The sequence below is a fragment of the Chanos chanos genome, chromosome 15 (assembly GCF_902362185.1).
Source record: "Chanos chanos chromosome 15, fChaCha1.1, whole genome shotgun sequence".
Taxonomy (NCBI): domain Eukaryota; kingdom Metazoa; phylum Chordata; class Actinopteri; order Gonorynchiformes; family Chanidae; genus Chanos; species Chanos chanos.
The window spans coordinates 13,867,366-13,880,099 of record NC_044509.1 but is presented as its reverse complement, the minus strand read 5'-3'; the positions used below and the strand labels follow the sequence as shown (position 1 = coordinate 13,880,099).

At 42.5% G+C, this 12,734-nt stretch overlaps 1 protein-coding gene across 1 annotated transcript in view; it reads left to right on the top strand.

Moving 5' to 3' along the window:
• Window positions 1–2,569: 2,569 nt before the first annotated feature.
• Window positions 2,570–12,734, top strand: part of foxo1b (forkhead box O1 b) — a 25,397-nt gene continuing 15,232 nt past the window's right edge. The window contains exon 1 of the mRNA XM_030792768.1: window positions 2,570–3,229. Coding sequence (XP_030648628.1) covers window positions 2,627–3,229 — 603 coding nt within the window. The 5' untranslated portion in view covers window positions 2,570–2,626. The remainder of the gene's footprint in view (window positions 3,230–12,734) is intronic.

Genomic DNA, 12,734 nt, shown 5'->3' with positions numbered 1-12,734 from the left:
GGTGGGATTTGTCCAAGACTGAAGTAAGCAGCAACATCAAACAGATTTTTCTTCCGGTACCTCCACCAACAGTTTTCAAAATAAAAGTGTTCAACTCAAAACCGCTACGATTTTTCTTGTGGCGGAATAAGACGGACTCCATTTGCTGGAAAATATAAGATGTATAATTAAAGTAGCGATATCTATTTTGGTGCAATTCGAAAATTTTACTGTTGTTGGTATTCATTGGGGGACGCAATAAAACATTTGCACCTTTTGCCTTATTTATAATCAGCATGTGTATCATGTCCGAATCAAATGTGATGTTGAAGTCAGAGTAAAGCTGTACTACAAGGTGGAATATTATATCTTCTAAATACATGTTTTTACTATTTTTTCAATTGACTAAATACACCTCGCTGTGTCAGTGAATCTCTGTCCTCCAGTCAATTTATTTTCGGGGTTTTATTTTTTAAAATGATGCCTAAACAAGCAATGTAAGGCTTCCGAATTTTATGAACTTCGACTTTTCCTAGATTCTGTCCCTGGCTTCACCATATGCTTTCACTTCCGAAATTCCTTTCCGTTGCGCATGTGAGTCGCAGTGGACTCAAGCCAACGTCACGCTTAAACGGGTTGTATGGTGAAGGGGTATGAAGCGGTAATTGCACTGAACCCGCAATGCACGCAGGATAAACTGTGAATCAATATTTATTTGTTTGTTAGCCTGTTTGTTTGTCCTGCGCGCGTGTACACACACGCAGAAAACCCTCAAAGATGTTCTTGAAATCCCAAATAGAACTCCAGAATAGACTTTCAAAAATGTATTTTTTTAAAAATTCTAAGACGAAGATTTGACTTCTTTGGGCAGCGCTTGCTAACAGTGTGCCTGTGCCTCTTTCTTAAGCTGATTTTTTTTTTTTAGCATGGTCTACGTGGAGGGAAAACCTTACATTAAATTTTAATACCCACTGTCATAGCTATGGAGACTTTTATATTGAGAAAATATTTTATTTTGAACAACGATCTACACTGAACCATGAAAAGAAATCGCCAGATTTGGGACGGGATTTGAGTCTATGGGCTGTGAGTGTTTTATCAAGGGGAGTCAATATCAATATCAAATATTTCTAGTGGAACCTAGCGCCTTAGTATTATGAGATTATTTTTTTTAAAGCAGATAGTACCCTCTAGTGGGCACAGGTGGAAGGGAAAATCTTACTTCGTGGACCCAGTTTAAATTTAAGGTTTCTGATAAAGATATGAACGCACTTTTCCTCACCTGTTACCAGAGACCGTTATTATTTCTTTAGTATTGATTGACTAATTTTGTTTAAATATTTAACCATGTACGGTATTTCGGTCATAGCTTTCCGCTTAAAAAAAGGTTTGTAGTTACAAGGTCCGCATTTTGTTCATTGTCGCGCTCGCGCCTTGTTGCTGTCATGATACTTAATATTCCTTAGAGATTCTAGAGGAACTTCTGCACCATTCTCATCACATTCTTATCATTCCAGTACCGGTCATGGATAGGGAAGGCACTCGAGAATAAGAAAGATTCCATATTGTCTCTGCTTCGGGATAATATCATTTTAAGCATGGTGGTATTTCCATCACTCTGCTGAAAAATATGAACACAAACAGTAGTGAATACACTTTTGATGTGGTACGAAACGTAGTTCATTAGCTTTTGGGAGTCTATATGTCAAGAAGATTATTTTCCTTTTTTAAAAAAAAATAGGTGGTGGCATCAGTAAAAACTTCACTAGTAAAAGACTATGACTGGTGTATCACTGAAGTGGACCGGTGGTCACCTCAAGATTTTCTTTATGTTCAGATACGCAAAAAGCGACTTGCAATCATACATACTGTTCTGTCTCAAGACCACATTACTATTGTAGTTTATGCAGTTTATAGTATTAGTAATTAATGATCGTTCGATTGAGCGAAACCTCAAAAGCCTCACAGATATCAACCATTGATCTCTACAACAACCGCCTTAACGCGACTTCCCTGTGATGCAGATCATTCACTCTAATAACTCTTGTCGCTTCTCTCAGTCTTCAGCCGGTTGAACCACATAAAGCCTGGTTCTTTCACTTAACCAATACTTTACGACTGAAGCAAACACGGTCAGAATTGTACATTTCAAGTTACGAGAAATCTATGTGTTATTCACGAAATTCGTTCGCTGTCTCATTTCCACTGGGGGAAGAAAACGTAGAACTGAGCAAGTTATGCAAACTCAAGTCCTGTTTACCTTTTTGATACAAAGATGCCATTGGTGGATCCGAGTTGTCGTTCAATGTGTGGGTGTATCCTACTGACTGTAAGTAGCCCTGGATACGCAACAGCGAAGGCTCGTAGTGATAGTCATGAGTCAGTTCACCAAAAACCTGTGAGACATGGTACGAACTGGAGACGGCTGAATTGTTACTCGCCGAACCATCTTACAAGGGGTTATAGTAACTTTATTTAGAGGAGATACTACTAGGCGCCGCGTTATTAACCCAAGTATTGACACATGATGCGGAAATACATTTAATAAGCTTTGAACTCATGGACAAGAATTAGTTCGCGAACGCAGACAGCTGTACTATACATCATAATTTTCTGACAGCGCGGGGACGTCTCTGGCTACTCTGATATGGCTGAGGCACCGCAGCAACAGTTGGTTGAAATCGACCCAGATTTTGAACCTCTTTCCCGTCCGCGCTCGTGTACCTGGCCGTTGCCCCGACCGGAGTTCAGCGAGCCAGCCAGCTCTAACACATCTTCACCAGCACCCTCCGTCAAGCAGGAGCCGGGAAATGCCGACTTCATCAGTAACTTAAGTTTGCTGGAGGAGACGGAGGATTACACAGATGAGAAATCACTCATCATGTGCAATGATTTTCAATGCCAGGAGAACTGCATACATCGGCAGACCCAGCAACAGCATCAACAGCAACAGCTGCAGCAGCAGCAGCTCCCAAGTCCCCAGCTGCCGCACCAGCAACAGGTGCCCTCCCTCTCCTCCCCTGTTGGCTCCAACTCCGCCGTGGCCTCTGCCGCGGCCGCTGCTCAGAGGAAGAGCAGCTCGTCCCGCCGGAACGCTTGGGGGAATATGTCATACGCCGACCTCATCACCAAGGCGATCGAGAGTTCCCCGGAGAAGCGGCTCACTTTGTCGCAGATATACGAGTGGATGGTGAAGAGCGTGCCTTACTTTAAGGACAAGGGTGACAGCAACAGCTCCGCCGGTTGGAAGGTAAAAGTTCACGTCTGGCCGCCTATAAGCACATAACCCACCACATGTGTCACTTTCCATTAGCGGTGTGTTATGGATATGACCTCAGTCAAAAATAACATTAAGGCCAAAGACTACTTTTTTTTCTCTAATATTTTTTTTGAATGATGCATTGCTCACATGGCACCATTTTGTTAACAAACCTGGTTGATTTACTGCAAACTAATTATTGCCGTTTGACAGAGAACTTAGACTAAAGCTTTAGGACAGAAGATAGATAACGTGATTATCCTATTAAGTAGAGTGGCATGTGGGCGGAAGATTTGCTTTTTGTTTTGGAATTTCTAAATACCAATAAGGGTGGAAATCTGGCGCAAAACTTAAAAGCATGACTCTCGTTTGAACCTGTCATTGACGATGAAAGTGGAAAATGTCCTTTTTCTGTTCAATGTAAGAGAAAAGAAATTTCGAGAGGGAATTTTAAAGACCGCTCTAAAAAGACATGCACTTGTCTAACAGGTAGCGACGGACCCATGGTGGTGTAGATCTAAATGAATACATAAATCTCAAAACTAAGGTTATTTAAGGTTGCACTCTGACATACTACAGTAAGTTAGCTCGCTTTCAGCGGTCACGAACAGATTTGAATCATTACGAGGGCAAGAGAGCGATATAGAGCATTAGATAAATGTAGAGGGGTTAGGGTTAGATCGAGATCAGGACTGAGGCTATAGTTAATACCTTAAGTGGAACTGGCTGATGATCTTGTCTGTTTGAACACTCTCCCAAGAGTCAGTCGCGGAAAGAAGAGCGAGTTAAAGATGAATAAGCATACACATGAAAGGAATACAGTGCTCCAGATTTTAAAAACGTTTTAGTTGATGTAGTAACTTCATGATGTCATTATGTGTTAACGGCATTTGGAAATCCAGATACACAAGTAATTAATCATGAGGTTGGAGGTAAGATACAGTAACTGACAATTACCAATGTACACTGTGAAGGGTAACCAATGAGAACACATCCAACCACACACACACACACACACACACACACACACACACACACACACTCACACAAACCACACAACAAACTGATCATGGAGATGACTTACTTATTTCATACTTTGAGGCAATAGTGGCAACAAATTATCACTGCTTTAAAAAAACAGAAGTGCAAGGATATTCAGAGTGAAATCACACACTCCTCAACTCAGAATCTTTAATATGTTGTCTTTACTGGAGGAGGGGGTTATGTAAGACCGAGTAACTGTACAATTTCAAGGTATTTCTGTCTTCATCTGTGTTGTTAGTCACATTTGCTACTCTCTCCAGAATTCAAGTCAAGTCAGGCGTTTGTGGCTCTTTCATGCTTATTGTTGTCATAGGGAGTTGGGGGCGGGAGGGGGGGGGGGGTGAATGAACTCTGGTCATGTTCACTACTAAAAGTCGCCTGACCTTTACACCCCACCCCCCTAACCCCCACCCCTGCCTTCACCCACTGATTCACCACGTGAACACGCGCATTCAGTCATAAAAAGAGAGAAGGAAGAATGCACTTTTTCTTCTGATTTAAAAGATACATTTGAAAGTTCCGTGGGGTGTAGAGGTGTCTGCTGACTAACACAAGGTATCTCAAATCCAAAGGATCTGTTTCTTGGTCAACCACAGTTTTCTGGCCAGATTTCTCAGGAGTGAATCCGTGCAAATCAGACTGGTTGTGAATACAGAGATCGTGTTTGTGGTTGAATCAGCTGAGCCACAGCTTGCATATTCATTACACCCTGATCAGATGGGTTTTCTGATTTACTCTTCAGATGTATTTACCATAGCAGAGGCACCTAAGTGCTCATTTGAGACGGGCTACCTGATACACGAAGACTTGCGAAAGCATGTAATTACGTCTGAGTGTCGAATCAAAACAGAAAGTCCGGTATGGACGTTACAAACGTCAGAGCCACGTCCCAATGCCGATCTAAAAATACTTCCGGCGTTACCTGTCATTATGGGGAGACACGGGCACTTGCCAGACTTGTATCCTTACAGAATTGCCATGGGCTTCTCAAGCCGTGACAACACACTGTCTGCATCTCAGCCTTGTCACATTTCAGAGCCAGCATTCCGGACGCTCGCTGGATGTTTTAAACAGTAACGAAAAGGTTATGGTTTAGACGTCTTTAAAGGAACGGATATCTCATGAAACATCTCATTTGTGTCGCGTTTCAATATAATGGAGTTAGAGCTTCTTACAATGCTATCTAATGCTATCTAATGCCTTCATTGATGGGGGTATTGGGAGCGACTGACATACTTTGATGAAACATAAGCAGCCCTGGTGAAGGACACTTGGCAAAGAGCCACTGTGTCACTGCTGAGATACTTAAAGCTTGTCAGATACTTGAGGTTTTTACAACCTATGTCCATTTTCGCATTAAGCTTCAGAGAGAATGTTTCTTGTTCCCTATTCATACACTTTAGAGAAGGTCCAAGTCTTTCACAGTGTCCTTTACCTATTAATAAATCTTTTTGAACTGAAGTACTTAACGGAGTCTATGTCTCTCTCTACTGTGCTCGGGGAGATGTGTAGTCATAGTGAACAAACTAAAACTCCCACCCTAGGGGGAGAGTGCCCCTAAGGGTCATTCGACTGACCTCAAGGGTCAAACCGTGATCCTAAATAAGAATGTGACTATGCTAAAGCTCGTTCGACTTATATGTCTTTGCTTTGTTCCTCTCTCTTGCTAACGTCAAGCGTTCAGTCTCCCGTCAGCATTCTAATGTGACCAGTGTCAGCAATAAATGATCCCACAGGAACCTCAGAAAACAGCGGGTTTCAGATAAGCAGGTCTATTAGAGGAGTTAGTTCCTGTGTCAGTTTGTCAGGTATTGAGATGAATAGTATATATTTGCATTTGGCATTGGCATAAAGGCCCTTGGAGTGCAAAGAATGTGACAGGCAGTCACCGCATGTTAGCTGCATAGTAAACATGACAGTTGAACTCGTCTGCAGCTCGATCCCCTAACATGGCATCTCACCATTTTTCTTTGGACCCTTGCTCTTTCTTTCTTTCTTTCTTTCTTTCTTTCTTTCTTTCTTTCTTTCTTTCTTTCTTTCCTTCTTTCTTTCTTTCTTTTTTTACAAGTAGTACCAAGATGGCAAAACTGGGAATAAGTTAGAGATTGTGTGTGTGTGTGTCTGTGTCTGTGTGTGTGTATGTTTGTGTGTGTGTGTGTGTGTGTGTGTGTGTGTGTGAATTACTCACTTGAGCTCTAGGAATAGTAAGATACTAGCAGACCAGATTCTAGATAGTTAGCTTATCTCGAGGCCTTGGAAGTTGATCAGAGCTCCCTACTGTAATTTCTATCATTGGAACTTTAGGTTTCAGGAGAGCTTTGTTTCCATTACAGTGTGTCAGTTGATTCTTTCCTGGCCATGAATTTGACCCAAAAATGATGGAGGAGATGCTGACATTATAAGGTACATGTGATATTGCATGTACATGCCACCATCCTCTCTTTATCATAAACTGACTGTGTGTTTCTTCTGGTTGTATTATTTTCCTGAGGTCACTGTTTGACATTTTCCTCTTCACTCTTTTTTTTTCCCCTTTCTTTCTGTAACTCTCTTCCTGGTCTTTTTTAAATGTTTAACTACGACCCTTGGTATCAATAGATGAACTTCGCCACCTCCTCCGTGCTTTGAAGTTTGGAACAGGTCTCCTCTGTCTGCCGATATCTCTCACATGTTTTTACTCACAGGTCTAGAGCCTGAGAGACACACACTGGCTAGATACAAGATGATGTCAGAGGCTAATCATAAGCTATGTTGCAACAAACAGAGAAATACACAACCGTACATTTGGTTGTAATGGACAGTCAATTAGCATAGAGCTAGCATGATCAGCTCCTCTCCGAAATTCACTAATAACATGCACTTTCACTTTCTATCACTTTACCTTTGGACATACATCCACAATCATCTTTTAAACCATTTGACCAGCTCACAGAGCTGCGATAGTGTGCTGTATATGGGCTTGATGAGTTTGATTGGTTTGAACAAGAGTCACACGCAATGTTTGAATAAAGAGCGCAGCAATAGCTCACAGAGGATGGAGTTTGTGGTTCTTTTGAAGTATACCTGCTCTACGCTCTGTGCAGTTTGCAATATGCATAAGACAATGTGCAATGTATTTTAAAGGGACATGGTCTTATATACTGATACACACACACACACTCACTCACACATACAGACAGAGAGAGAGACAGGTTGTGTGCCATTGGTTATAGTATGTAAGGCTTTTTATCAAAACCTGCAGAGGGCCAGTTTGCGAAGAAAATGATTAAAGGTGAAATCTTTAATCAGTCGCTTGCAAAACATGGCTAGGAAAAAAGAAAGAAAGAAAGAAAGAAAGAAAGAAAAAAATCAAAGAAAAAAAAAATCAAGTTGACAAATCAAGCAAAACTGCAACGGGACCATCATTGTGTAAGAAAATGCATCAGATAAAGCATGATAAGTGAGCTGTAATCAAAATTCAGCCTTTATTCTGACTCAACTCATTCAAAGGAAAGTGGTGCAAAGTTTACTGTGTTAATGTGTTACTACTGCCTTGATATTACGTAATACAAAACCCGGCCCAAGTCAAAATGTTTTGTCCAAACAGTTTAGTACAGAACAACACCTCAACTTGAACTTGAAGTGTACAGTCTTACTGTAGTAGGCCTATTCTGAAACTGGCTTAGAGCAGATCAGACCAGAACTATGGTAAATGACAGTCTGTGTTTTGCTGGTTGGTTGCTAGAGATAGAGTAAAACAATGCAGGCACGTCAGACTCGTTGGAAGTGTGCCTAGTTTGCTTTTACGTGTAGTAAGAAGATCTTGAATTGACAAGAATTTGTGCCAAAGACATTCCTAAACTTCTTGTTCAAGCTTGCTATAAATAGATTTACATATATAGAGGCTACGAAGCAATTTAGTGCGTCCTGGATGTGATGAATCAGCAAAGTCAAATGAATTCGTACAAACTTTGAAGAATCCATGAACAAAGGATACACATGTTGTCAAAGGGGGAACTTCACCACAAGCACTAAGGCCCAAAGCGACTCTTTCTTTCTCCTCTCTGTGCACATGATGTGAATGTGTGAATCTATGTGTGTGTGTGTGTGTGTGGGGGGGGGGGGGGGGGGGTCAGTCAAGGTGACTCATAAGTTATACAACCGAACACTTACTGGAACTGGAGCACGATGGGCCAAAGTCTGCCACCAGTTGTTAGAGACTAAGGCTTGCTGCTGATACCTAGAAATGTCTCAGAGAGCTCTCGAAGCAGGAACCATTGGGCAAGACCGGTCACTTATTCACAGAAATCTAGAAAAGGAGAAAAACGATAAAGCAACGAGGCAGGTGGGACCGCAGAGCGCTAAAAAAGAGACTGGACGAGAGTGACGCGCACACAGGAGATGATGAGGAAAGCAGATAGGGGAGTTCAGGCAATCAGGGTAGTCGAATGACAAGCAAGGGAAAGAGGAGATATCAGATCATCAACTCGGAGAGATGTAGTGATAGACAGATGAATAGATCGGATGGCAGACGGCCAATCAGACATGCTTTCTTGAATCATCTCGTTCTCGTGAATGGCATCTAAGATTTCTTTGTTTTGCCCCGCCTAAATGCAAGGTACCTAACAAAGAGAGTGGTGCAGAAACTATGGTCAGCGGCAAGCGAGAGAAGTATGCGGCCTACGTAAAAGAAGGCGGTGAAAGAACCCCACCCATCGAAAGCAGTCGTGCCTTTTCTTTCCGTCTGCATCGCTTTGAAATTCTTTGACGGAGGTTTCCCACAACCGCACCTTTAAGGAGTATAACAGTCTATAACTTAGACTGGTGAGGGAGAGACATCAGGTTCTTTTTTTTGGGTGGGTGGGGGGGGGGGGGGGGGCTTCGCTGTAAGTTCATGAAATGCTCCATGCAACCTTGACAATAACAGGAGACGAGACAAACACCTCCATCTTTGCGGAGGAGCAAGAGGAGGAGGAGGTGGACGTGGAGGAGGAGGTGGGGAATATAGGGAAAAACGTCAAACTTCCTCCATTCCTGAGCCGTGCGCTCATTTTCCTGTGTCCATGTCCTCTAAGCTTTTTCCGCAGTAGCCACCAATATCAGTCCTCCTAGAGAAGCCCAGATACCTGCACTGTTAAGAGAGAGAGAGAGGAAGTGTGGTGTCTTAGGAATTTATTTCATTTTTATTATTATTGTTATTATTATTATTGTTATTATTATTTTGATCTATGCCTTTTGTTCCTTGTTGTGCTGCTTTTCCCCACGTATTAAATGGACAGCAGTTGTAACTGTTCAGTTCCTGTAATAGCAGGATGTTTTTGTGATAATGTCAGCTGTCTTTAAAACCAAGTTCATACCTATCATGGTTTACGAGCCTGTCTCCTTGTAGCATATCACAGGCACTACTGTTTCCCTGTCTCTTTGGCTGCCTATTTTACTCTGTCTCGTGAGCCGTCGTTTGATCGTAGCCACCGGAGTCGAAGTCTTCATGATCTTGTGACTCAGTTTAGCGGCGGGGGGGGGGGGGGGGGATGGGTGACCAAGAGACAGGGAGGGGGTGGACGAGAAAAAAAAAAAAGGGACAGCGTAAAATCTGGACCGCAAATACGTGCAAGATCCCTTTGTCCCTGTTTAGCTGCGTCCACCTTCTCATAACACAGCGTGTCCTTACACTTACAAAATCAGCCACTCGTTTGAAAATGATCTTCGCAAACAAACACCTGCTGTTTGGTCACGGCCTCTCTTTCCGACGTATAGCGCTCGATACAATGAAACAAAGTTTGGGAGAAAACATTTTGAAAGACTTGCTCTGGACTACGGCCAAAACACTTTCAGTTTGTCTCGGGAGTAGCAAAGTAGAACTTCTAGAGTAGAGCGGCAAGTAGAACACAGACAGACAGTTCAGTTTCCTCCGTCCAATCACTTCTCAAGGCCTTTCTTTGAACTTGTACCAGGATGATAGAGCTGTGAGTAAGCGTGTGTGTGTGTGTGTGTGTGTGTGTGGCTTTGTTTGTATGTTTCCGTGTCTCTATTGAGCATTAAGGCAGTTAACTATCTTCAAAGCCACGCTGGTGCAGTGAGAGAGCAGTGATAGATGACTTCCTCTGCACTATTTTCGACTGCTCATTAATTATGGTCATTGATTATCTCTGGGTCCATGCTTTTCCTGCCCAGATTATGATGAGAGAACTTAAAGATGTTTAACCCTCTTGGATAACAGTTTTCAAAGCGTATCAAGACGTGACAAGTCATTTAAAATCGTCAAACGTCATACTGTACATGAAAATCCTTTGTTTTCTTAATGACACATTGTCTTATTCATTAAATACAGTCTCTGTTTAGGATAAAATATTGTATATTCTTTTTGTATGGAAGTGGAGCGTCTGAATCGTAGATTTTGCTCTTTGTAATGAAATGTAACTGAACTGATGGTCTGAGCGATTGGTGGTTTGAGTAGGCTGAAAGGCCAGACAGACACTGATAGCTCTAGTTCGGACAGACGACTCTGTAGATGGCATTTTGTTTTCTCTTTCCCATGACACCGATGTAGATGATATGGGCAGCATGACTGTGGTCTCGCCACTCTTGATCGTAGGTAAGAGAGAGAGAGCGAGAGAGAGAGAGAGAGAGAGAGTGGACCTGTGCATGCTTTTATTAGCTTTTGGTTACACACCTCCACCACTTCCACAGTCACTCATAGACACTCTCTCTCTCTCTCTCTCTCTCTCTCTCTCTCTCTCTCGCTCGCTTGTCTTTAGTGAAGATAGCCGTTCCTTTAATGTTGAAAAAAAATTTACAACTGTAACAACAGGGGCTTTTTCATGCCATGTTCTGTCGGCCCCGGTGGAACCTTCGGCTCTGGGTTATTTTTGCACTTTCCTGTAAAAACAGCAGCCATGTCTCCCACAATGAGCGATGATGCATTTCCTGCTGAGTGGCTGGAAAATAACGTTGTGTGTTAACATCTCCTCCCTGAAAAACACATGGGCTAGCGGAAGGAGGGACAAGAGGGACAGGAGAGGTAGAGAGAGAGAGAGAGAGAGAGAGAGAGAGAGAAAGAGAGAGGGAGAGAGAGAGGGAGAGAGAGAGAGAGAGAAGAAAGTTCAGTCTCCTTTTCTAGGCCGGCAGTGTTTTGGAGGAACAAGTTCCAGCCTACATGCCGGGGCAACAAAGGAAAAGTAGTTTCTAGAACTTTCTTCAGAATTAGATCTCTTTATCACCTCGACTGAAAAAAAAAAAAAAAGGCCAGACATCAGCATCTTTTAGAAATCCCTCACACAAAATATGGGATTCCCCTTATAGAGGTCCATAGTCATACCAAAAGTCTCTGCAACACATTCGACACACAATGTAGGTGTGAATGCCCTCAGTGAACTTTAGGATTCACTGTGTAACTATTGGTGAGTTTCAAATGTATTTTTTGCTGGACTGCATAGTTGAGGGCTGTGTAATGTGTTTGTGAATTGCGCTTCAGCGCGAACAGACAAGGCTGACAGAAACCCAACGTTTCCAGTGGTATTCCAGATCTTGGAAATCTTAAATAATGTTTGTGCAGTTCAAAATGATGATGTCACGGGATGTCACTTTGATTGGGACATAATTCATTAATCTCTGTCTCCGTAAACATTTATTATTTCCCCGCCCACAACGAGTCTATCTGTATTCCACCAAAACATAAAAATATAAACATCTACATGCAAAAAAAACCTTAAAAATATATACACACGTATATTATCATGATACTGTCATAAACATATTCTCCCACTAGAGTTTTTTTTCTTCTGTGTGGGTAGTTAGAATATGACTGATTTTGAGATGCCAGGCAGTCGACATTTCTTTTCAAATGACTGTATTTCGTCATGGTTTTGGTAATTGTGCCACTGTAGAGCAAATTGAAGTTTCCAAAGCAAAAAATATGCAGTGGGAAAAAAAAAAAAAGCTACCCCTGCTAAGAACAATAGCAATAATTGTGGTAATGATAAGAACAGCAGCGAAATAACAGGGGAGGGGACAGGAGGCGTGTTTGTCTTACACATTTTATCACAATAACATTCCACCCTTCTCGAGGTCTCCGAAGCCTGCTTCCTGTAAACCCCCTGCCAACACGTGTATACACACACATACACACTTTTATACACACACACACACACAGATACACACACACAAAAACATGCACTCAAATACACCAGGCTAGTACCAGCTGGGGCGTTCCAGTCGTTTGGCCCCCCAGGACCACCCCATGGCGGAAGGGAGGCCTCTCGGCCCGTCTCTCCCCCCTGGGGAAGCTGTGTGGCCTGGGTAGAAGTGGAGGGAGAGCGGGGGCCCTGGTGCTTGGTGGCGCCTTTACTGGAAACATCTCTGTTTTTCTCAATGGTCTGTGACATGAACCGTTGCCACACGTGCAGTGTGCACATTGACACCAGCTTGACTTTACACGTCGTGGTAAAAAAAGTAGCAACAAGTGTCAGTCTAG